This window comes from Nipponia nippon, unplaced genomic scaffold (genome assembly GCF_047370975.1).
Source record: "Nipponia nippon isolate SJK-2023a ecotype South Korea unplaced genomic scaffold, ASM4737097v1 scaffold_1, whole genome shotgun sequence".
In the NCBI taxonomy this organism is placed as follows: domain Eukaryota; kingdom Metazoa; phylum Chordata; class Aves; order Pelecaniformes; family Threskiornithidae; genus Nipponia; species Nipponia nippon.
The window spans coordinates 63,145,370-63,172,498 of record NW_028262290.1 but is presented as its reverse complement, the minus strand read 5'-3'; the positions used below and the strand labels follow the sequence as shown (position 1 = coordinate 63,172,498).

Sequence of the window (27,129 nt, the reverse complement as noted above, 5' to 3'; positions counted from 1 at the left end):
TCTAACACATTTACTCACTTTAGCGAAAGTCCACCTGGTGCTTTGCTAGGCTGTAAGAGAAAAATATTTGGAGACAGTGCAAGAAATCTCTTGTTAAAGTGGACAGTGAACTCTTCATGTGTGGAAACTAGAGGAGATATTTGAGTTTCCCATGTGGAATGCAGTTATCGCCAAAGAGATGCCAATGGCATACATACTATAGCTGGCATGGCCAGCTACAGCAGAGGAATGTTAGTAGGTGTAAACATTATGCTAACATTTCTATTTGTATTGGAAATGTGTCCTAATGTGCAGTCAACTACAGGTTATTCAGTACTATTTGAAGTAGCACGAGTAATATATTCTGTTGACTATAATAGCTGAAAAAGATGTAGCGCTTCAAAAGAATTGGGAACATTGCAGTGAATGTATTAATTCTGTTGAATGGTTTGAGGTAAAACTAGGAGAAAGCATTTCTCCTATGATAAAATAACAAAGGTTACTTTATATTACCAGGTTATTCCCATAAGTCCCCTCTGTCCTGGGAAATCCACTCTATGGACTGATACAGCATGAGTGGCTTCTCTGAAAAGGATATGCAGATTTAGCACTCAATGGCAGCAAGCAGTAACCATGTACAAATTGATTCAATATCGGAAGAAGTAACGCCTAGCAATCAGTTGTGGCTAAACCCTCTGGATCATTTTTCCCTATACTTCTGCCATGAACTTAAAGTATTATTTCCTGGGGCTGAGCTAGGAGTCATCTATAACAAACCAATGAGACAAATCCCAAGACTTACTAGTATTGTGCTGAAATTGCACGACTAGGCCATACTTAGTATTTAGCATCATTCGGGAAAAGCTCCATAGCACTTTTATGTTGCACATCTTTCTTCCTAGTCAAGTTCAGAGACTATTAGTCAATCACAGGAAGGCACTGGCTTATTATCTTGGGGAGATGTGTACAAAGTGCTGCCCCTGACTGATAGTCAGTCGTGGTGGTGAAGTCAGCTGCACTGTCGCAGCAAGGCTCCATTGCTCAGATAAAGTGGACTTCTGAGCTCGTTCAGTCTTGTTTCACATGTTTATGGGCAACTGGCAGATAAAGGTATATGCAGCCCCTGAAATATTCGTCATTAGGATCATTTTTCCCTCTGTTTCCACACCCAGTGTGCTGCATAAGGGGAATATGATGCCTAATTCGAGCACTCAGCTGCTAGTGTAAATATTTAACACAATAAAAATGATCTGCCAAATAATCCCACACATATCATCAAGGCTCCCAGACTTCCTCTTTCCACTCAGCAGCCTGAGAATGACATTGTTGCCCATTTTTGCTTTCGTTTCTCACCAGGTCAGTTCCAAGAAGCACTTCTCACTTCTGGGGTTTAGGTGCACATATCAAATAGTCCAAACACTGTTTGAGGATGAGACCCAGGATGTCATGATTTCTCTTACCTTCTAACATGGTTCCTGCCCATACAAAAGTTCTACTGGAAAAGAACCTACTCTAAACAGTTTACAGAGTAGACAAGGGAGGCAAGCAGGCTAAGATCTCAAAGCCTGCCATTGTGTGCATGAAAAGAGAAATCTGGGTGCAACCTCTGCAATCATGTGGTCCATTCCAGTGGAGTTCATTCAGGCAATTCTTGTCTGCTCAGTTTGACCAATAGTCAACTTTGCAAGAAGTTACACAAAGACATGTATTTTCTTTTTCTGAAGATACTGCCTTTTTATTTCCAAATAGATGTTAAAGAAACAAGTATTAACTTTTGGTATGCAAATGCTCAGCTATTACTAACACTTGCAGTATATCTTATCTTAATGAGGTCACCATAGCTGTGCAGTTTGTAAATCAGTATAATATATTAATTACACTATAAAGATACTTTGATTGTGAGTATGAGCTGAGATTAGTAAACGTGACAAAAGAAAAAACCTAAAAAATAAAAAATATTTTAGAAATCAAACTTCTGGGCAGAAGTTTGTGTTATTTCAACAATATAAGGAATCTGGTTAAAGTAACTAGAGCGGGTTGACTGTATTTTTCTAAATATCATTTTACTTCACCTACTACTCACAGCAGTCATTTATAAAATTTCTTCTTAAGACAAATAGTAGCTTTAGTGTACTTTACTAGTGAGTCAGATCACCAAAAGCAACACAAAGTAGTGTCTTCTTATGGAGCTACATCCTCAAGAACAGAGTTTCTCAGACTGCTTCCAGAGTACAAATCTTTTTTGGCTTATTTGTCTTCATATGACTTCTTGCTGATCTAGTAGCAGGTAGAACTTCAAGGCGAAGTAGCAGGTAGAACTTCAAGGCGAAGTAGCAAGAGTCATCTTCATTTCTACATTTGCAATTACCACCTTTGAGTTCTTTCATGACTGTGCTAAGGAGTGAAGAATTTGAGAAGCATTGTTTCAGATTAAAAATATGTAGCCCCCAAAATAGCTGCCCTTGCTCACAAAATTGCTTTTGAAAGAAAGAACACAGAAAACAAAGAGCAAATACAGCACATACTATTGCCAACTACAATTATTATAGAACTGGTTTTCAGGATGTCTAGCAAACTATAGGCTTTCTTTAAAGATCCTTTGGTATCTTTAATACAGATATAGACATATATTTGGAAGTTTCAACAAGACTACAGATCTGAAAAGATTCATCAGAACAAATTTCATTTTTGGCTAAGAAGACAATAATTTGTGTATTTTTGCACATCTATTTCACTTAGTAATTTTTTTACTTAGTACTTTTCCTTTACTCTTCCCAACAGAATAGATAAGTCCCCTTTGTTTGCACACCTCACAAAAATGTTTACTTATAGAAATGGTTTTCTATTTTAGAATTGCTTTAGTAATTCTTCGAGCAGATTTTTATGCTTTTAAAATCTTTTGGTCATCATCTTCCAGTATTTTTACTGTATCATCAAATACTAGGAGGCAACCGCATAAAATACTTTAGAATAATCCTGCTGTTCTGTACTGAGTTCTGCAAGCTCTGCTTTTACAGAGAATTATATTTAACCCCTCAAGAGGGCAGGACTGGTTTAGGCTCCCAGAAATCATTGTAAAAGAGCCTGACTTCATAAACTTGAAAATAAATAACTGGTGGTTTGCTGAATGGTGCAATTCTCTTTACTTTTTCATGAGCATTTACATGTAAATGTATCATTAGGTAATATGGTTTCTACGTATTGTGACTCCTTTGTGTATACATCCATTAAAAAAGGAGGAGTTTGTGTTCACAAACAGCAAAAACTCCTTTATGTTTCACATATCAACCCTTTGTAGTGTATAGTTTGATCAAATAATTCCTTCATTTCTCATTTATAGAAGAAAAGAAAGCAAAATGCCTCAAAAGTTCATCACAATCTGGTCTCATATCTGCACCAAGATTTTGCAGTACACATTTCCTTCATCTTGACTTCTGACCATACAGTAATTGCTCATATTGTTCACTGTATATACTGTACTTCAGGTATAAAAAATTCTGTATAATTAAGTATATTCTAGTCCAGATATGCTAAGGAACATACCAGCACTATCTTCCATTTTTTAAAAGAGGTATTGAAACATCTATTGACTTAAAAACACTTGACTTCCAGGAGTGAGATATCTATTATTGCTATCAGAACAAGCAACAGGTTTGATGTTGACAGTGTAAGAAAGTGTCAAAATGAACTTTATATGAAAAGCTAAAGAAACTGATGAATAAAATGTGAGAGTTTTACTCACAAATTTGTGTGTTTATAAGAAAGAAAATACTGTAATTTTTCTGTATGACTTACTTAAAATTACTTTTAAAGGCCTTGCGGAATCTGTCTTTGAAGACAAGTTGAACAGTTTTGATAACTGTGGATTTTTTATTCAAAATTTTATCTTTTTAAATAGATTTGTAATAATACCAGCAGAATATCTTGTTGCTATTAATTACTGTGAACTTTATGCATTTTCCCTGTTTCTGTTAGATACTATCTACCTGTCTCTTACAGAAATCACTCAAGTAATAGAATTTTAAACAATTTCACTTTCTGTGCAAGTGACTTAGAGTAAGAGAGTGTATGCATACATGTATGCATAGGTGGGTAAATGTGTTTCTGTGTGGATATGCCACAGTTGGGCAACCACATAAAATGCTGCAGTTTACTTGTAAACAAAGGCATTTACATACTTTGTGAAGAGTTAAACCAGTTAACCTACAGACACTTTTTACTTTACAATTTTCTTTATTTCATAAGATTTTTGAGCAATTTTTGCATGTAAATTCCATGCTTGCCAGCTACTTAGAAAAGCCAGACTTGTTGCATATTAACAGTGAAGCTAAAAATAAAGAAATGCAGCACGGTTTCCATGGGACAGGTATAGAATAGATCCCAGAGCCAGCATCCAAAATCTTTAGAGGCTCCCATGAAGACCTAGTGGATCCATTTGAAACCAGTCCTAAATATTACAGATTTCTCCAGGTTGGATATATATGTTGCCATGACTCAATGCAAATTCCACCAAAACAAGTCTGCATTGTGATAGAGATTTGTCTAACCTCTGTTATTACCTTAGATTTGTCTTTCAACTAGTTATTTCAATATTAGCCAATTCAGGTGTTTAGTTAATACAGAATCACAGGATCACAAAATGGCTGGAGTTAGAAAGGACCTCGGGAGGTCATCTTGTCCAACCCCCCCTTTTCAGGCAGGGCCACCTAGAGCCACTCGCCCAGGACCACGCCTAGACAGCTTTTGAATATCTCCAAGGATGAAGACTCCAACTTGTGCCAGTGCTCAGTCACCCTCACAGTGGAAAAGTGTGTCCTGAAGTTCTGATGGAACCTCCTGTGTTTCAGTGTGTGCCCATTGCCTCTTGTTCTGTCACTGGACACCACTGAAAAGAGCCTGGCTCCATCCTCTTTGCACCCTGCATTCAGATATTTATACACATTGGTAGGTTCACCTCTACCCTTCTTTTCTCCAGGCGGAACAGTCCCAGCCCTCTCACCCTTTCTTCATATGAGAGATGTCCCTGAATCAGCTTCATGATCCTTTGCTGGACTGTCTCCAGTAGCTCCATATCACTTTTGTACTGGGGAGCTCAGAACAGGACACAGCACTCCAAGTGTGGCCTTACCAGTGCAGAGTAGAGGGGAAGGATGACCTCCCTCAACACGTTAGCAACACTCCTGCTAATGCCACCCAGGATATTAGTGGCCTTATTTGCTGCAAGGTTACATTGTTGGCTCATGTTCAATTTCGTGTCCACCGGGACCTCCAGGTCCTTTTCTGAAAAGCTGCTTTCCAGGTGGGTGAACCCCAACATATAGTGGTGCATGGGGTTATTCCTCCTCAGGTGAAGGTATTTGCACTTCCCCTTATTGGACTTCATAAAGTCAGCCCATTTCTCCAGCCTGTTGAGGCCCCTCTGGATGGCAGCATGACCCTCTAGTGTATCAGCCACTCCTCCCAGTTTTGTGTCATCAGCAAACTTGCTGAGGGTACACTCTGCCTCATCATCCAGGTCATTAATGAGGATGTTAAACAGGATCAGACCCAGTATTGAGCCCTTGGGTACACCACTTATTACTGGCCTCCAGCTAGACTTTATGCTGCTGATCACCACCATCACAGTCCTGGTTGTTCAGCCAGTTCCCAGTCTACCTCACTCTCTGCTCATCCACTGCATTTTTTTACTGGTTAAGGAAATTACATATTATCACCATTTTCTCCTTCTGTTTCTCATTCTGCTTGTTTGCCAGTAACTCTAAATAACCTGGCACAGATTTTTGCATCTCACAAGAAGTTTCAAATGCAATTCTGTGCTTCACAGAGACTTTACAGAAAAGCTTATAGCAATTAAACATTGCAGGATTCTATTATTTGTGGAATAAGTTGTAATATATCACCAAAGGAAATTTCTGGATAACCTTTATTTTGTTGGTTTGGGTTGGTTTTAAAAGAGACATTCAATGCTTCAGGAAAGAGCCACAGAGCTTCTTTTGGATGCAAGGTCTTCCATTTATATAACCTTTACACATTTTCACATTTCTTATGAAAATTCCTGGTTTTGTCTTTACATACTTCATTTCCCCATTAAGGAGATCTCCATAAGAAATTTACATGTATTGCATTCCCTTCAAGGCCTATTGCCTCCTATTTCTCTCTCTTATTATAGGTGACCAATCTTATTTTTCACAGCACAATTTTCCTGTCTTGGGAGGTTTTCCTAATGGGAACATGATTTTCTTCAGGACTATGTGTCTATCGGAAGATCTAGCCAGTCAGTGTTTAGATATCATTAAAAGGGTTCTGACTCAGCCAGACTGATAATAACAATTTGACTGAATTACACACAGAAGAGCTGCTAAAGTATAATCTGTTTAATGGTAGACTATTTAAAAACCAAACATTTTCTGGGTAAATATGCTTAAACATGGTTGAATTTTCAACATCTCTGGTAATACCTTATTTACAGATTGTTGTTTTTATTATAATAATATCGGTATACTATTAATATTTAATGAAGTGTATCACCTCAGGTGTCGTAGATTTTATTTCACTATCACTCCTGAGATGTTGAAAGGTTGCAAAAAGTTTATTTTTAAAAAACTGAGCAAGATCTACCATATTTCTAGAATTTTAACAGATTGTGCACTTCTATGTGCATTGCTACTGATGTTACTGTATTGCTAACAAACGAGAGCTTACTTTCAGAATTGTTTTGTGGGTCAAACTGCATGGTCTCAGTTACACTTCAGACTGGATTCTGGCTACTAGCACTCCTTTATATGAAAACTCCTTCATATGGGAGAAATCCTGTCAGGACCTTTTTCTCCTTCTTTCTTCCTCTGTACTTTGTCAAAGTGGTGGAGTGCTTTCAGTAAATCAGAGTGATCCTTGCAAACTCAGCAAAAAGAAGAAATGTAATGGTTACACTAGGCACGGTTTGGATGTTAATTTGAACCAGTAGTCAAAGTAGGTTTTCTTTAAGTATCTTGCTTTCAGCACTAGATATCAATGCCTGAGTACATTAACTGAAATCTTTAATTACATTTATTGCTGTTGCTTATCATATCTATCTACTGATCTATAAAACTGCTCAACAATTAATGCTAAATGCCTACTCAGTTATTTTGCAGTCCCTTAAGTTCATGAGTATTTATTCACGATTTATATTGTACAACTGTAAAAGATAACTGGGAAGAACAATAGCAGCCAGGTTATAGAGGGACAGTTTTAAAAAGTGATTTTACAACTCCAATTTTTGAAGTCAACACATTCTGACTGTTCAGGTTAAAATGGCTGATCTTGCTCATAGCGGACTAGACTTTTTCAGGGTATTATTTGGTCATGATCCTTACTGTCCTGACTCGACTAAGGCTAGAGGAGAAAAGCAGTTTTAGTGGTGGGTTGGGTTTTTGTGGGTTGGGTTTTTTTCACTTGATACCTTTCCTACTTCCAAACTTTCTCTTAATTTTTTTTATTTATAGCTTTTTCTACACTGACCCAATCCTGAAACAATAAGATCAGTTCTATGAGTAGACTACATGGCTCAAACTCTACCTTGGTTTTCCTCTTGTGCAATCCTTTTGAGGCTTAAGCACTATGTATGTGACTCAGGAGAAGCTTAATGCAGAGTGTTTGTATATAAGTGTTTAACTGATTTCAGAAGACCAGATCCTATCAACTTTCCAGCAAAAAAGTAAAGGCCAGTGGATTTCTTTCTTTCTTTGTTTTTTTTTTTTTTTCTCCTGAAAATGAGAAAAACAGTGCAGAACATTCATTTTAGTTAGAAAAGCAGTGCAAGTGATAAAAACCTCCCAGAAAAGACCAACCTATTCTGAAGAAATCATCTTCTCTTGAAAACTTTAGCTTCTTTCACATTTCGGGTTTTGGACAGTATCTTCAAACTGGGCCAAATTTTGTGAAATGATGATTTGTCTATGGATAGTTATCTATTGAAGCATAGGTCTAAGACCAAACTAATTTCATCTATGGTTATATCTGGCTATAAAAGCATGATACAAAGCATCTCAGACAGTAAATATAATCATGTTTATCTGATTGAAAATAGCACACGTATTAGATTTATTACCTTGTTAGCACAATGAATTCCATGGTAAATCCTTATGGTATTTATTCCATGAAGACCAAATGGATGCTTCTGACAAAGAAAGTGTCTCCTCTTTGTCAGTAGGGATGGCAGAGTATTCATAAACACACAATGAAGTTTAGATTTCTCTAGTTAAGTTGAGTGTTACACTGCAAAATGCAAAATAGGCAAAAGGATTCTGAATGGATCTGTAAATATATCTTCTTTCATTAGACTGATGTATTAAAATATCATGGGGTTAGCTGTGTGATGTTCTTGCTTGCTAGTGTATGCAGAAATATTTTGAATTCACTCTTCTGAAAGACACAGAAAAGCAGGATTTCATAAAGCAGGATTTCGTAACAGAAAAAAAAGAACTTGGTATGATAGTATAAATAATTTCTGCATTAATAATTAGTGTGTTGCCATACTTTTGAAACATTTCTCATTTCCAAGAAATATATATATAATTATATCACTGAAGTGCATTGTCAAATTTTAGCACATTGACAGTATAGCCAAGATATTGAACAAAACTGATTTTCTCTTTCTCAATTTTTAAGATCCAGATTTTAAGGACCTTGGTGTTCTGAAACCGTTGCCAGGTTGGTATGCTGTTTTGTTGTTGTGTTTTTTTTTTAAGTTGGAGGCCTTTGTACTCTGCTGTAGCAAATATTTTTGTTTGCTGTTCAGGTTTCATTTTTTCTGGTATTTTCTTATTCAGTTTGTGAGTTTGAGATGGGAGGACCTGAAGGAATTGTGGAATCTGTACAAATTGTCAAAGAAGGAAAAGCTTCTGAAACTGAAGCAGTAGACTGTAAATGGTACATCCGAGCACCACCCCGATCCAAGGTCAGTCCTTCATCCAGTTGCTGATTTGCCATTTAATTTAAGAAATTGCCTTTTCTAATATGCTGTGCATTTCTTAGTACAGTCAGATCTTGTTTAATAACTTTACAGCTTGAACTTGTAAACTATTTTTTTCCTTCTGCCGTGGAAGGGTAATTTGTCACCTCAGCCAGAATAACCTTCTTTCTCTATAAATAATGATGTGGGCAGTGTTAATGTGCTTTTTGTGCCATAAGTAATTTTCCTAAATTAATCTTTAATTTTTCTAATAATTTTAAAAAATCAATGTGTTTTCTTAAGCAGGAGGTAATCTTATCACTTTAATTTTCAATATATTTCAAATACCTAATATAGAGACTAACAAGGGAACACTGCTGGCTCCCTAAGGTCATCATTGTTTCTCATCTGGACACTGTGAAAATGGAGCCAAGGTAAATTCACGTTCCTCTGTATAAGACCTTTAGTTCCTTTGGTTTAGAGCCACAGACAAAAAGAGATAGTGTTTTCATTTCTCTCCCACCACAATCAGCAAGCCATGCCTTTGTAACAAACAGGAGAGGGCTGCAATGAATTTAACAGTTCTTTTCTTGGATTCTGTTTGAGTTCCTCTCTTATCCATGGCTTATCAGTTATTATATGGATTATTTTTTGCTGGCTACACTACCATTTCTCCTCTCTTTGCAATTGGAACAGCTTTGTGCCTCCCACCTACTTTCATTCACTGTGTGAAAGACAACTCCACATTATATTTTTTCCAGCTGTCTTTTATTGGACAGGAAAGGTTTTACAAGGTAGAATTTATATATCCACTAATCTCTGCCATCTTTAAACAGATAAGGGCTTTTTTGTATAATCTCAGAGCAGACTGTACTGAATATATCTAACTGTTCCAGCATTTGGTATTGAATAAGCAGGAGGAAGGGTTTCCAGAAGAGAAAGTCATTATTATCAGCGTTTTTCTATTGTGAAAGTTTAGGAGAGGAGTTGAATAGTTGGCTCATAAAGACTGCAGATAAATTATTTCCAGAATATACTTTAATCTCATGCATTTTTTTACTTTTGGATAAATTCAGTATTCATAGATGCTCTCAATTAAGAAGATGAGCTTCCCACTTTACTACAGTAAGTAGCTATAGACATGAAATGACGGGGCCAATGAATGATTATTGCATATGTTATATACTTACCTATTAGTAGAAAGAAAACAGGTAAACACAAAATTACAGTTGTGTTTATTAGAATCAGCACAACTAAATAAACCAATAAAATTTTCCTATAGACTTAATTTCAGTTTATGCTTGATTGGTCAGATAGCGTCATTGTGATATTCTTACTTGATCTATCTCTAAAGTTCTGTATGATTCCATATTTACTTATCTGTAGGATTTATCCACACTTCAGGCCTGATGTAAAAATACAAATTGTGTAGCTACATAACCATAAACACAGTGTGTAACAGAAGAATGCCACACTACCACTGTTAACAGAGGATTAAGGATTGTTTAGTTCTTCATGATTGTTTAGTTCTTCTATACCTGCACTTAGTTGTGTTGCATTTCAAAAAGTGTATGCCAGCTGAAGAGCATCTGGAAGGGAGAGCGATGAGAGAGTTCTAGAAAACCTGAGGAAACACTGGAAGTTATTAAATGTCATCTAGAAGATTTTGTGAAGGAGCATGATAGCAGAAAATAAAAGGATTTTATAACGAGGAAGGAATGCTCTTATGCCCGTTTCTATAGTATAAGTCATGGTCCTGCACTCTGAAAGAAAGATTCAGGTTAGATACTAGGGAAGAAAATTTCAAACAGCAGGGAGGGGATTATGAATGATTGATTAAGAAAGTTTGTTCAGCCAGCATTGCTAGTGGTCTTAAAGTGCAGGTTAGGTAACAACCTATGGAAAATGAGAGAAACCTTACTAATCCTACCTTTAGGCTGGGTCATCTCTTGATGAATCTTGTTGCTCCCATCTTACAGAATTCTCTGGATAGAGAGATAGGACAATATAAAAGCATATAAATCAGTGTTTCCTAACATGTGGAGTTGAAAACTTTATCAGCAAACTAGGAAAAAAAACACTTTTCAAGCCCAGATTCATCCTATAGGGGTAAGTCCAATTTAGCATTTGAACTTTCTTAGTATGGTTTTCACACATATATATATATACACACAAATATATATGTGTATGTATACACACACGTACATACACCTATGGTTATGGTATCGCCATACTGGGACAGGTTGAAAAATTTTAAGATATTAAGGAAGAAGTTAGTGGATAAGATTTTAAAAAATCTTGTATGAAGTAAGATTTATGGTAAGATTGTTTATGGGCCTGATTCAATTGTACTGGATTCTATTGTCTATATTTTACAGTCAGCTTCCTTTGTGCTTATCTAACCTTGAACTAATGACATATTCAGTACAATAATTCAGGGACATCATTCTAATTTATGGCAGCTTGCACCTATGAAAACAGGCTCTCCTGCTAAGAACAGTAAGAACCCAGCAGACGTCTTTAAATCCACATGTTCCTGTACTCTGGGCTGCACAGTTTGTTACTGGGAACTATGCCTAAAAGGCCCGAGTTTCTCAGACAGAGTTTGGGTTGGATCTTTACATCTTTAGTTTCTTAATTAAACTGTGCCAGAATGTGGGCTGCTTGCAATTTCATTTGGCTTAAGCTCATCCAATCTAAACTGTCTGCAGAAGCAAGTCCTTTCCTTGGTTTGTATTTCCAGATTCAAGCCAAGTCTGAGCTCAACGTATGAGCAATAAGATCAGTCAGGGAGTATGAACTTAAGATCTCTAAGCCTGAGCTTCAAACTGACAGTCTGGGTGTAACGCTGCTGCTATCCTCAGCAAGATGGAATGGGACAGAGAACTGCAAATTTTTTTCCACACCCTTAAAATAGATCTATCGCTGATTACCTTGTAACACAAAAAATAAAATGCTGAAAATGCATGGAGAACTGAAACTTTCTGGAAGTGCAGAAGACAGCAGAAGGAAGTTTAAACACAACTTCAATCTATAGGCAGACCTAGAGCCTTATATTTCACAGTGACTGGTTGCAAAGTGTGTGTTTCTTGTAATCACTCGAAGTCAGTTCCTGCTGAGTCAGATATCTGTGAATCTGGAGTTCAGAAATCCTGGGGGTTCTGCACTTTGTGTAGAAGCTGACTTCAATCAGTAATCAGAGCAAGAATGGAAAATGAAGAAGAGAGCTGCTGACTGAATGTGCAACCCACCCAGAACAGTAAAGAGCTGGAGGAACCTCCCCATCCCAAAATTCTTCACTGTAGGACAAAGCCCAAAGGAGGAAGTAGATAAGCTTATTGCAATGGAATTTGAATAACTTTGGAGATATCGTTGGCTACAGCAGTGGATAAGCAAAGAATCTCTATTTGTGAATAGAAAATAAGAAAATGAAAAGAATGATGGTATTTTCTCATTTTCTGTTAAGGGTGAAATTTTGGAGAATAATATCGATAATATTCCATATTGGATGTGTCAGCAGAGTTTGACAAGCCCCCCAAGAAGACAGAACGCATGTTTGTGCTCAGGTAGCGCTCTCTTTGGTGTATTACTCTGCCAGCAAGGTACCATTGTGTCATGCTTGTTCTTTGAGAAGTTTTGTAGAAAAAAAAGGACAGGAGAATTTGACAGTAAAAGTAATAAAACATTTACAAAGATGATGTTCTGATGCTGGGAAAAAACAGTAAGCAGTGCTTATAATCAGAAGCTCTGGGCAGCTTGGCAAAGAGCATCCAAACTACAGATGGACAAGAATTAATTTGAATCCAGTCCAATGGAAGTCATCTATTCAGGAGGAACGAGCAAGAGGTACATTTAGACTGAGCAAATAGTGAGGCTACCCTCCATACGTACACCACGAGAAATAAAATGAAGTTGTAAGCTAGTTAGGCAAAGTGATGCCTAATTCTCCTGCCCCACCTAAGCAAGCTACTGGGCAAAGAAGAGATCTTTACAGGTTACAGGATGCAAGACTTAACAAAAAGCTTAAGAAACTGAAAGGATTAATTAATGAGTATCTAGTTTTGACATATTATTGTGGTATCCTTAAACCTGAGCTGCCTATGAGCGGTGACGTTTGTTTCAAGCAGAGCTGTTGGGGAGCAGTGGAAGGGGGATGCGCAGCACATGGAAGGGGCCAGGGTGAGAGTCGCCACAGGGCCAGGACAGGGCTGATGAGGAGAGCTGGGCAGGCCCAGCCATGGTGGCTGGGGTACAGTGGCGGCTGGGCTCGCCCGTGGCAATGGGGTCAGCCCCAGCCCATGCCAGGCAGCAGCTCAGTGATGCACTGGGGCAGTGAGGCACAAGTCCGGGCGTGGGCCGAAAGCCCCAGTGGGACCAAGACACTTGCATATTTACAAAGGATAGGTATTGCTACCTAGTAGAGGCTCTAAATCACTTTTCACTGTTTTCATGATGGACCTTGTATCCACATACCTGACCAAATAGAGAGATGATGCTTTTGGTTCCAGGTGCCTGACTTTGGATTTAATGTAGTCTGGAGAGAGACTGGGTTGTTGTGCATGCATTTCCTGGCCAGTTAGGAGGAAACATGCAGTGAAGCAAATTGCAGAGCTGCAAGTCTGTATAAACAAATCTGACTAAACCAAAACAATTTCTGTTCTCACATGTGAAGTGGAAACTTGTGCTCTTGGATGAGACCTGCAAGAAAAACAGTTTAAGCTGTCAGCACTGGCAGACTAGTATATCCCTAAGTTTTGGAGGCTTCTTAATCAGGTGTAGAAGAGAAGCTTTAAGTAGTACACTAAAATTTAATAGGAGCCATTTGAGTGGTGATTCCTGAAATGTTAAGAAAAATGAGATTTAGGGACTGAAAAACCTAATAGCCAGAGACACTTCTACAGGCTCCAAATGAGTTTCATGTCTGAAGAAGTTCTGAAGGTTGCTAACATACAGATAATGCAAATAATACTATGAATGAAAAACACCTAACACATTCATATGGCATCCCTGGAACAAGGCGAACAAATTATGTTTAAACAAGTAGAAAATATTGTTTACCTATGTTAAACTATTAAAATCACTTCTCTGAAATAGTTTTATTAGATGAAGATGCACAACAAGTGCATGTGTAGAATCTCGTATATAGAATCTCTTCTAGGAGGCAATGGTAATACACATGCCAGAGTAGCACTAACAAAACACCACTTTAAGTTAGCATAAATCTGTTCCATTCAGGTATAGAAATATAACCAACCTCAGCATCCTCAAACCAAATAATTGTTAGGAACTGTGATAAAAAAAAGCTACTGATGAAAGTAATAAAACATCTGTCAAAGAGAACAGCAGAATCAGGATGTGATCTACGGTTTTCAGTGTTAAAAAGCAGAACAGCACCAAGGAGCTGTAAAGGATGTCAGTTGTGAGCATTTTGCCACTGTACAAGAGAAAAATGAGGATGACTTGACAGTTAGAATAAATGTCAGTTATTGGAGACTCACAGAAGTCTGAAGAAACAAATAGGACAAAGCAAAGGAATCCAAAGAGCTTCACTTGTCCAGGAAAATAGTATTTTGATGTCTGAGCCTGGCTGTGAATCACAGGGTGTTAGAAGTACCATGTAAGGTTGTCACCTTCAACAGACAGTATTCTCCAAGCCCCAGCAGAGAGGAAAATACGAGGTATGGAGTTCTCTGTTTGCACAGCATGGTCCCAGACTAATAACAGAAGGCCCAAAAATGTTAGAAAAAAACTCCAAAAAAATAAATAAACAAAACATGTACTGTTAACACTTTTGGGCTGAAGTAAAGTTGATTTAAAAAAAAAAAAAAAAGTTTAGGATCCAAGCAACAGGACAAGCTACTTTAGAGGACAAATCCAAGTGCTGTTAGTAATATGCTTTTTAGGCTGGTATACTTGTCGCCTTCTTGCCTTGAAGGAGATTAATTAGTGTTGCAAAATCTGCTTTAAAAAACTGGGCTTCCCAGGCCTAAATACTGGAGGTAAGATCTTGAAAGTCCTTTGTTAATCATGTAGAGCTGAACAAGATGCAGAATAAAGCAGGCACTGTAACTGATCATTGAGCAATGGGGAAAGACATAGGACCATTTAACCCAGTCCTGTGCTTACAAGAGAATTAACTGAACCTAGAAGCTGAATATGCAAAATCTGGACCTTAGACCCTTATGAAAAGGAGGTTTTTGATGTATCTAAATTACTTTAGGCAGTTGAACAATGGCTTTTTGTTTGTTTGTTTTGGTTTTAAGGGACTGAATGTCTGTGCACGTATATTAAGCCTGATATGCTGGGATATGGTTTGAAGCTTATTCCTGACTGGCCTGATCAATCATGTTGTCAGCCCTAACCTTCAGTGATTGATTAAAAAGCAGAACTCATCAAAAGTGATTCACTATGAAGAGATTATAATCTGACCATTTTACTGAGGTGATATATTATGCATAGTTGAAAATCATTCTTTTTTTTTTCTAATATATGCAGTCAGAGATTTCTGTTGTTTTCAAATTTAAATAAAAAATAGTAAAACTTATTCAGCGTTTCCTTTTTAATTATTATGATGACAATACAAACCTTAAAGGTGACAAGACAATTATTTAAAATATAATGTGACCAAGTGTAAATTATATATGCTAAGTTTTGTTGCTAATGGCATTGGCATTTTCAGTGACATCTCAAAACTCAGTAAAAGCTAATACTTCTGCACTAGCAACCTGTTCTTCTAAGTAATGTGGAACTGATGATTTGAGGAAAGTGTCTTATTAAAACTTTACAACAAAAATGTGAAAGAAGAAGATATGGCAGTTATGCTGCTCCTTTCAAATAAAATGTTCTCTTCAACAAGAATGTCCCGATTATGCTAATATAATGTGTCAGTATCTACAAAAATGTTATCATTCCAAAAGCTCCCATTGGCATCAATGAAAAAATGCTTAATGAAGGCAGATGGTGGCATTTGAGTTTGTGACCTCTTTTTTGTTCATTTGTTTTCTTTTGAGGGAGCAAAGTTTCTTATTCACTGCTGGTAGAAGTAATGACTGAGATCTCAGTAAATTAAATAACCAGAAATATTGATAATTTTTCTCTCACTTTCTGCTTAGTTTCTTTCAGTGAGATCCACATACCAGTGAAAGTAATGAGAATATTGCTACTGATTTCAGAAAACTATGGATCAGGAACATTGTGCTTTAGATAAAAGTTTGTCATATAATCAGTTTTACTCTTTCCCTGGGGAACTCAATTTATTAGTCATTTTCTTCTGCCAGTGTGGGTCTTACAGCCAATGACAGGAACAATGGCAAATACATAGTAGTAAAACCATAAAAATTGGCAGAGGCGTGCAGATGCAATTAAATTATTCCAGCTCTTTAAAACAAAATCTGGTCCAGTGTCAGGCTGTCAGTTTGTGTAATCAGTTTCCAGTTTTTTAAAACACACTGCAATCTTAATCTATAGGTGTGATCCAAATAAGTAAATGGAAAGATACCCACTGATTTCAGTGAGCTTTGTATGATGTCCTCATTACTTTATATAAATTTCTGGGAATAGTCATCTCTGAAGGAGACTAGGAGAATGAAACTCCAACTCACCTTAGAATATCAGGAATTTATTTTCTCTAATTTATGAAACTTCGTGCCATTGGAGAAGGTGCCATCTTTCTTTTGAAGGATGGATATAGATTTTCTTCTGAAGGATGGTTCCAGTACCTATCAAGTCTATATATGTTATGATCTTAGCTGAATTTATCACACACAGGAGTGAACTGGTGTGACTGACAGAAGAATTCAGGCTTGGGAAGAACTGAAAGTGTTGGCTTCTTCCCTGAAAGACTCAAAGTGAAATGCTAAGTTATTGTTCTCTTGATACCTTCTCAGAATTTATAACTGCTACTCTAAGAAATATTTTACTATTTTATAAGATTAGCATGCCACCAGAAACTAGAGAATGTCAAACGATAAAGCCTATAGAAATAAGACTTTCGTTGTACTGTTATATGAACAATCTGTTTGAACACATCAAGAATAATTGATGAATGCTGGAAATTGTTGTGAGAGCTATTGTTTTATAACCACAGTGAGGATTAACACACATTTCTTGTAAGAATGAAAACTGACGTAAATTACATCTCAATACTGAAATGGGATACCCTATACAAGATATTTGTGTGCTTATATATATGTACACACACATACATATGTACATATAAATATGTATCTAAGACAGCAGGCTAGAAACAGAGAATATGTGAACAAGCGTAAGAGGTCTTTCCCCCATTAGGTAAAGTACAGTTTTACTGTTCTGCAGTCAGACTAATTTTTCTTTTTTTTTTCTGGAGTAGTTAAGAGCTTTCCTGAAGAGTGGAATAAGGTAAAAATGTGATATATGTACATTGCATTATATCTGTGTGGTCTATCATATCTATGGTATATTGTAACATATAGATGGTATACATATGATAGGTATATATGGCATAATAGTAATGATTCATGACAATAATATGTTGGAAGCCTTCTGTGCTTTCCTATGAGACATTTATCGGACATGCTTTTCTTTCTAGAAAACAGTCATGGTATACAATATTGCATATAGTCAGCTGCAGAAGGTTTTTATTGCATTCCCTGTGACAAAGCTGGCAAATACTGAAGCATCCATCTGAAGCAGGCTACTTCTGTTAGTAGAGGAAAGAAAAGTAAGGTGCACATTTAACTCCCTGTTTTAAGTGAAATGTTGTGCAGAGATGGACTATGGACAATCTCAGCAGCTTCACAGGAGAGGCTGGCTGCTCCTTGAGCAGGAGCGACTGGTCTCTAGAACACAGAAGCAGCTCTCCAGTGTGCCTGAGATACAGCCGGTTTCTGGGTGTGGGTATCAGGGCTCTGCCTCTTCCCATAGCTCCCTCCCTCACTTGTAATCTTGCTCTGGCAAGACAATAGTATGCCTGTGCCGCCTGGACCCCAGGAGCTGCTAGTACAAGAGGGTCTTATCAAACCATGAGAGTGAGGAGTAAGGCCCCATCTCACATTGCCCACCCCAGTTCTGCATGGCTGTGTTCAAGTCACTGACTGGTCCAAAATTCTTGTCTGCGGTTCTCTCATTGGCCTTTTGTTATTCATTTTTGCTTGGTTCCAGTTAATTTCTGCATGTTTTCATACACTTCCTATCAGAGGTACAACAGTTTCTAGGAAGTAGCTGGCAGCGAAGGTCAGACATCTGCCTGGTGGCCATGGAAGTGGCTGATGCTATATAAACAGAAAAGAGCAGGAGCCACACTGAAAATGAGGTTTACCTGAGGGGTTAAAGTAGTCAGGTATCAACAAGACAGAAATGCTCTAAATAGCTGGAGAACACCAAGAACAAGGATTTGGAGCACAAGGAGTAAAGGGTCAGGTGCCTGAGCACCTGGGGAAGGGAGAAAGAGAGCAGAGAATGAAAGAGAGACTTGTAAAGGGATGTAGCCAGTGCAGATGAACTTCAGAAATACATTTTCTGCACTCAACAGATCTTCAGAATCCAAAACAAGCCTTTAAGTATGACTTTGCCAAGGAAGTAGGTGACCTGTTTTAACAGGAATGGAAACTGCATATCCCCCAGTAGGAGAGGAAATGGTAAGACATTTCAAAACAACACATTCATAAAAAGTGGTGGATACTGTGAGAAAATTTCAGCAATGCCAGAACTCTAGTAATTTTTCATTCCACTGCAGGGGTGGAGCAACCAGTAAATGAAATGAAAAACACTATAAATAGTATTCCTTGATGTAAGATATTGTCATCTGAATATTACTTTGTGTATTGCTGTTAACTGTCCCATTTTGTAGAGATCAATACAAGCAGCTTCCTTATTATACAGTATTTAAAAACCAGGATACATGGTGAAAGTAAAATTCACTTAACTGCAATTCAATTGAAATACGTTTTGAGTTCTTCTGGAGGATGGGAATGTTGGAACATAAATAAGGATTATTGTAAGAAATAGCATACTAGAAAAAGGTGAGGCAAGCAAAATGAAACTTAGTATACCAAATTTCATATGCTAGTAAAAATTGTTTTACAAATATTCTTTTCAGAGAGACCAGTTGCAAAGCGTAACAAGGAATGAAAATGTACCATAATACACTCCTGAAAAGGCTCATTTAAAAATCTGAGCTATTATTAAACAGTGGCAGACTGCTCAAGTCAAACATAACTCTCAAACCATAAGAGCTTTAATATATTAATGAGGTGGTGAGTCCTGTTGCTATTAGGATACGTTATGTTTGTGTACTTTATGCAAAACCAGAGATTTTTAAGCAATTGTTCTGTGCATGTAAAAAACCACCTGAAATAAATAAGATTGTTTGTGAAGAAGTATATCTGATGTCTAATACAGTGGAGTTTCTTTTTGGTTATTTTTTCAAGTGAAGATGCATATAGCTGGATGCTGGATATGCTTACTGGCTTTTTATGCTATTTCTGCCCTACTTCACCTTTCTGTATCATTCTCCTGAAGTCTCCTGGGTGCACTTGGCAGTTTGATTATGTATCATGTGTCTATTGAAAATATTACTTGCCTTCTCTGTTACTGGAATATTTTATGTTGCTTGTATTATCAATTGCTTTTAAAATGAGTGGTTTTCCCTATTAAAGTCCATATAGAGTTGAATATCAAATAATAGCATTTTCTGCTCACCCCTGCTTCTTTTTGAGTGGATTTAAAGAGTACTTTGCAAAGGGCAATACACCTATTACATTTATGAGGGAACTTAGCTTGTATGCAAGAGACATTTCCTAAAAAACTTTCTAGGTTTCTAGCAGTTTCCATGAAATATGCTTGATTTCGACCCCGTTAAATTATGAAGATATATACCATAAAGCTTTGTTTAGAAAAGCTGAGATGGTGGCCAAATTGCTTGAGGAAACATAAAAAGATTAATGATTGAGTTCTGCCTGGCTCCCAGATTCTCACTTCCTGATTCAGTGTAACTGAGACATATCACAAAGATGACACATATTGACTCTGGGGAGGGAGCAGCAATTATTTGCCTTATTATTTTCCATGTCAGGCAAGTAATAGAGCAATATTGTGCCAGCCAGTGAAAGAATAAATTTCTGGCTTGTCTGTCCTTCAGCTTGAAGGACTGTTGTACATACTTCTCAAAGACAGGTATATATTTTGAAATTAGGACGTTACTGCAAAGAAGAACAAAAATATCTAGATCTTCCACTAGATTCTACTTTGAAGTAAAACAAAATACCAGGAAGTATAAACAATGCTCAGTTCCCATATTAATGCCCTTCCAGGGAAGTCGCCTATGGATCACCAGCTCCAGAAATATTATTTTGATGGTAGTGTTGTGTAGTCTTTCTCCCACAAGGTAGAGCAAAGGTGTTTAATGTTTGTTTAGTCATTCTCAAATGTCTGTACATGTTGCCTTTGTTGTTTGTTTGTTTCATAGATCTATTTGCGATTCTTGGACTACGAGATGCAGAATTCCAACGAATGTAAAAGGAATTTTGTAGCTGTTTATGATGGAAGCAGCTCCGTGGAGGATTTGAAAGCGAAGTTTTGCAGCACTGTTGCTAATGATGTAATGCTGCGGACAGGTCTCGGTGTAATCCGTATGTGGGCAGATGAAGGCAGTCGAAGCAGCCGATTCCAGATGCTCTTCACGTCTTTCCAAGAACGTAAGACCCTAACCAATGCATCTGCCTTTCAGTTTGTTAAATGATACAAGTCCCAAAAACTGTTAATATTTTCTTTCTGCAGAGTAGTCCCTGAAGAATGTTCCCAAACAAGCTATGTAGATATTCAGAACAGTTTTTATTCCAAGCATTTATAGTGTGCAATAATTTGTAACTCAGAGCACAGGATTCAGACACAGGAAGACAGGCATGAGTAGTCATGCCCTGGCATGTTGTATGACTGTGACTTTTATCTGATCCACAAGCTACCGGGCCTCTATGTCTCAGTTTTCCGTTACACAATGTGGAAAATAACACAGCTTTGAAGGTTTTTATCAAGCCTGATCCTTTTCTGTGAAATTGATTTTTTAGATCTCATTATGATAGGCATTTGAAAAATACATTATGATTATTTTATCACAGATGGTGGGTGTGTTTATGCATATTCCAGAATGCATATATCAGTAAACATATGTCAGATATTGTTAAGAAAAGGATTTAATTAATTTTTAGTAGTAACAGAAGTTTTCTGAAAGCTTTACATGACATTTTGGTTAATATTCTCTCTATGTGCCTTGCCTGCATTCATATGTTTGTATGATTTCTGAACTCAGATAATAAGCAAAACAGCCTTTGAAAGAAACAAAAGGTCGTTTTAGCCAGTTTAAAACAAACAAACAAACAAACCACAAAAAACCCTCAACAAAACCCAATAATCCCATTCACTGATGCAGGTAATCACCTGTGAAAGATATCAATTCATTTTCTTTGATGGAAATAATGCATATTTGGTCCCTTGAGGAAGGAGTATACGCATTTATTTTCACATGCTGATTCATGTTAATTTTTAATATATTTTTTGGTTTGTGCGTTGCATGTCTGACAGGAAGATTTCTGTGTGGTTGTCAGTGGTTGGAATGAAGGTGTAATCCCACCAAACACATTCTTCATCTGTATTCTGTGTGTGTGTATCCTGCAATGAGGCAATGAGACTCTGTTTAGAACAGCCTCTGTAATTCCTTAATTATGGCTCTGATTAAAAATCTCTGACACTCTACATGCCTGAAACTGCATATGCCACTGTACTCTCACACTGCAGCCTTAGGGTGGATTATATTTTTCTTGTCAGTAAATCAGGCCAGGGTCTAAAAGATACTGAGAACCCTCAGTCAAGATGATACTGCCCTTTTCTCATTTCTGCAACTGGAGATGTCTTGAATATTCAAGATTTGATTCATTTTTTTCACAAGGCATCCTGATCTGTTACCGTAGAAACAACTGCATAGACACTGGAGGTTCACAGCATATAAAGAACTGGAGAGTGAAGCGCTATGATGACTAACTTGAAATGAAGGTTTGAATAAGTGTATGTTTGCAAGGCTTTCATATTTTAAAGGAAAATAAAAAAAAATATGTTTTTTTCTCTTACAGTATTCCTAATACGTTTACCTGACATGCTACATCTTATGAGCTACACCATTCTTGTAAACAGATGATAGTTTATACTGCATGGTATTCTGACTGGGAAGCTGAAAATATTAACATGATGTGTTTTCTGTAAATTTATTCTGAACAGTCATTGCACGCTAAAAGCTGAAAATTTATTAAGGGCTAAATTATGCTTTCAAATATGTATACACAGCCTGCTCATAAATAGTGGAAGAAACTGCATCTGTGGTTTTAATGCTAGAAATTGACTTTAAAGATTTAAAGGTGATGCAGATTGTACTTTCTGTGCCATGTCAGTTGTCCCTAAGTGCTGCCCTATGCCGCAGACTGGTGCTGGCTGTCAGGAGTCAGGTAGAGCAGATATCCGGTGTGCGCACAGCAAGACACAGCTCGTAGCATGTAAACTGCAACGTCTTTCAGCAGCGTGTGGGAATAATTAGATCATCTGCATGGAGGAGAAGGAATGTCAGACCTCGTTCAGGGAGATGTTCATCAGGGAACAGACACCTGTGTCTCTGCTCGCAGGCAAAGAAAAAGGAAAAAGGCTATTTTGTTCACCTAGAGCTGAGAAAGAAACAGAATAGAAGATGACATTTATGTTGTGGTTATGTGCATGGGAAAGAGTGACAAAGTAAAATTCCTGTATTTACTGTTGCTGTGGAAATGACCAGGAGGCGTTGTGATCTGTAGCTCCCCAAGTTCCTCTCCTTAGTGTGGAGTCAGTTAAGTTGTCGAGATTGTGAGTCTTCCCTTACACAAGGCTCTGTGAACTGAAAGTGTTTTTTTGTGGAAACATGCTACTTAGCCTGAGGAATGTTTTCTTTCTGTGTAAGCTTGTTCGGTGTTAATTCTTGTTATAGAGCCATTTGCTGGGGACTTGACATTTATGTAGAACAGAGAAATCTTAAAGAAATTTCTTATATGATTATTTTCATATGGTTTGATCAGTGTGCTCCAATTACCTTTGAAATATATATGCTTTTTTGTTGGCGTCTAAAAAGTGGTCTTACAAGTTTCCAAACCTCTAGCAGTGATGCTCTGCAGAGCAGCAGTGCTAAAAATATTTCTGAAGTAAAAGCATACAATGCAAGATGATGTTAAATTTCCTACACCAGAAGAACAGTAATCATTCTCATATCATCAAAATGGTAGTAGAGCTCTAAGTAACACTTAATAACTGATAATTTAGAGTGATGATCTGATATTTCGTGATCAGCATTGTTAGCTATTCCAACTACCATTATGGGTTTTGTCTGCTTATGTCCTTACCTTTTTAATCTTTAATATATCTTCTAAGCACATATATCTGATCATATTTTTGTGTATGGTCGTCACAATCTACAATACATTTCAAATATCCAATAAATTAATTTAAGAATCAGAAAAAGGAAAACAAGAAAGCTGGTATCATCAAAAGGTGTCTGTTCATCTGGTAAGAAGACTTGAAAAATGAGTGTTTTTTCACCCGCTGACTAACTGTTCATTTCATTTTCCATGACTGTGAGAGTGATCTCCAGCCTGATTAATGACAGACAATGCTACACCTACAGCTTCTTCAAAGAGCTGCTCCTGAGCAGACACATCTACGCTTTAACCTAAAAGCAGATTCATAGAACCAGGGCATATGGGATAAGAGAAAATCCCTCTGTATACAGAGCAGGCAAGATGTTAGTTCTCTCACCTCTGACTGCTATTTGGTAGCACTGTTTCCTTCTCCGTCTGTAACCCTGCATCACAAACCCCAGACCAGAAAAATATCATTCCTTCTCTTATTTTGTTGCCCCTTTGAGCTCTAAGCCTGTTTTCAAAGCCCTGTCACATGTGGCTTTCCTAAAGGACCACAAGTTCTATCATCATTATTTTCCTTTTATTAACAAAACCCATATTTGGATAGAAATCTAGGGCCATGTTTAGAAGAGTAGTGCACAACTTTATCAAGTAACAGCACTCAAGTCCTTGTTCACAGCCAGAGTCCCTGAAGATGATTACCCCAGCATGGGCAATTCTCTAATGGGGAAAAGATACTGCAGGTATGCAGTATTAATGACTGTGTTTATTGTGGTAATGCAAAGGGAACTACTGAGAAAGGGAACAACAAAGTGACAAGTGCAACACGTGAAGAGATGGTTTCCCTTTGCAAGGATTTAGGAGTGTAAATAGATTGCAGCTTTGCTGGTTTTGCTCTCTGCTTCTACACTAATTTTTAAAAAAGAAAACATTGGGCTTGCCTCCTTACTGGTGAGCACTCATCTGTGATTATTTTGAGCACATGAGGAGTAGGTGTGAAATGTCTCACGAGTTCAGTGTAAAATATTTCTCACATCTAACCATTGTTAGGATTTCAGAATTTTCCCATTCAACCTCTCAAACGCAAGACCTCTCAAAAATGTTATGACAAGAAGGGAAGGGGGAAAAGAGAGAAGCCTAAAAATAGCAAGTAGGGTAGGGCATTCATCTAAGATTAGCGAGTCCTGGACTGAAATCCCTGTCTTGAAACAGGCTCAAAGGGTAAATCCACACGGTTCAATGAAGTACGACATAGACACCCAAGCTAACTTGCTCAGAGCTAATTCACACCCTAGAAGCAAAGGAGTTGCACTAACTCTGCACGGTGCTGAGAAACAGTGTAAATACACTGGGGAAAGCATCGCACTGAAGTGGAACAGCCAAGCTTCACACCAGGTCCGTAACAAGTCAGCTTTTGACTTCATCTTGTAAAAATGTTTTGACCTGGCCATGTTTGCATTTCATACCCAAAGTATCCTGTAATGCCCAACAAAATGATGCCTAACATACACAGATAATGTATTTTATTATTAGTGTAATAACATCATAATAGTATAATAATTATTAATAACACAGATAATATCTAATTGCTATAGTGCTTTTTAAATATTGTTATTTTATGGTATAAATATGCATGTATTACTTGTGATTATTTATTTTATTGTCTCAGTGAAAGCAGCCACTTTTTTAAATACAAAATATGACTGCTTTTTTTTCATGGTACTTTGTAAACATGGCATATGGAAGAACTATTAATGCTCTTTATGTTTCTCTGCCTTAGGGCTATTCAGGATTAAAAGACTTTATGATCATTTTGCATTAAAAAATTAAAAAGTATAGATTATTGGCTCCATGTACATTCCCAAAACCTTCCAATAGTAAGAAAATATAGATAACTCCATTGGCTCAATTTTTATAAATTTTGAAAGCAGTAACTGTCAAATACTAAGCTCAGGCTTTTTTGAATACTGTGATGGTAACTTTCTGGAAATATGATCATTATAACCATCTCCCAACTTGTACTAGAAATGAAATATATTTACATGCTAGATAACAGAAATAGGGTTATTATTATAGGATTTTTTAGAGTATAGTTTTCCTAAACCTGAAAAAGACTCTGGGATATCATGTCTATTCTTGTTAACTCACTTGCTTATATATCTTCTATGATAAGTGCACCATCTTGTGTTCAGTATAAATACTTGTTGCAAAGCAGAAGATATTACGTTATAATTAATTCAGTAACTATAAAATCTGTTTGTATATTAAGATATAAGGTATCCCTACACATACCACAGAAATTTTTAAAAAGAAAATATTATCATTAAAAATAATGTAGAATGAAATGGTTTGAAGTTTTTTTGTTTTGTATATATTATTGTATATAAAATATAATTTTACATAAAAATAATTATTGGTTCAAATCCAAACTGGAAAAAGAACCTTTAATAGTAATTTTTTTCTTTAATTGGTGATTTAATTTGAATTATAGGGTTTTCATGTTGTAAAAATCCAACAATTTATCAAAGACTTAAAGTTATTAAAATACATCAGGTTGAATGATATTTATACTTCTAATTTGCTCGCTTGTGTTATAATCATTATGAATAGTTCATTGTGCTGAATATGCTATCTCACTTATTTCTAGGCCAGTACCCTGGCAGAGCTTGACTCAAGGCAGCTTTGGGACACAGGAGAAATAACATAACTGTGTGTTCCCAGCTGTTACATTTAATCTAATTATGAAGCCATCTTTTCAGAGAGTCACAGAATGATTGAGGTTGGAAGGGACTCTGGGATATGGTCTAGTCCAATCCTCCTGCTCAAGACAGGGCCAGCTACAGCAGGTTGCTCAGGGCTGTGTCCAGTTAGTTTTTTAATATCTTCAATGGTAGGGACGCAACAACCTCTCTGGGAAACCAGCTCCTGCACAGTGTTTCACCAGCCTCAAAGTAAAAGTTTGTTCTTGCATGTAAGAGGAATTTCCTATATTTCATTTAGTGCTCATTGCTTCTTGTCATGTCACTGGGCACCGCTGAGTAGAGCCTGGCTCTGTCTTCTTTACTCCCTCCAATCAGGTATTTGTACACATTGATGAGAGATGCCCCTGAGCGTTCTTTTCTCCAGGCTGAACAGTCCCAGCTCTCTCTCCCTCTCCATATGTCAGATGATCCAAGTCTTTAACGGTCTTTGTGTCCCTTTGCAGACTCACTCCAGTACGTCCATGTGTCTCATGCTGAGGAGCCCAGAACTGGACACAGCACTGCAGATGTGGCCTCATGAGTGCTGAGCAGAGGGGAAGGATCACATCTCTCAACCTACTGACAATGCTCATTCTAATGCGGCCCAGGATACTAGTGGCCTTCTTTGCCACAAGGGCACATTGCTGGCTTATGGTCAGCTTATTGCACACCAGCACCTTTTCTGCAGACTTGTTTTCTAGATGGTCAGTCCCCAGCACATACAGGTGCATGAAGTTATTCCTCCCCAGGCACAGGACTTCGTTTTTGTTGATCTGCTTGAAGTTCCTCCAGCCTATTGAGGCCCATCTGTACAGCCACCCAACCACTTGGTCTATCAAACAGTCCTCCCAGTTTTGCACTGCCTGTGAACTTGCTGAGGACACACTCTGTCCCATCATCCAGGATATTAATGAAGAGGTTAAAGAGTGTTGGCCTCAGTACTGAACCCTGGGGTACATCACTAGTGACTGGTCTCCAGCTGGACTTCGTGCTACTGATCACAACTTTTTGAGCTTGGCAGTTCAGCCAGTTTCAGTCCCACTCGCTATTTATCTAGCCCTTATTCATC

The 27,129-nt window shown here is 37.4% G+C and overlaps 1 protein-coding gene across 5 annotated transcripts in view; it reads left to right on the top strand.

The window, feature by feature from the left end:
* The window catches only part of NETO1 (neuropilin and tolloid like 1), an 85,811-nt gene that overhangs the window by 31,140 nt on the left and 27,542 nt on the right, over positions 1–27,129 (top strand). For all 5 annotated transcript variants that reach the window (XR_015704741.1, XM_087757652.1, XM_087757667.1 and 2 more), the window contains exons 5-7: positions 8,629–8,670; positions 8,790–8,917; positions 20,358–20,586. Coding sequence is in view for 4 of the 5 variants with exons in the window: in XM_087757652.1 (XP_087613778.1) it covers positions 8,629–8,670; positions 8,790–8,917; positions 20,358–20,586 (399 nt within the window). In the remaining variant the exon portion in view is untranslated. The remainder of the gene's footprint in view (positions 1–8,628; positions 8,671–8,789; positions 8,918–20,357; positions 20,587–27,129) is intronic.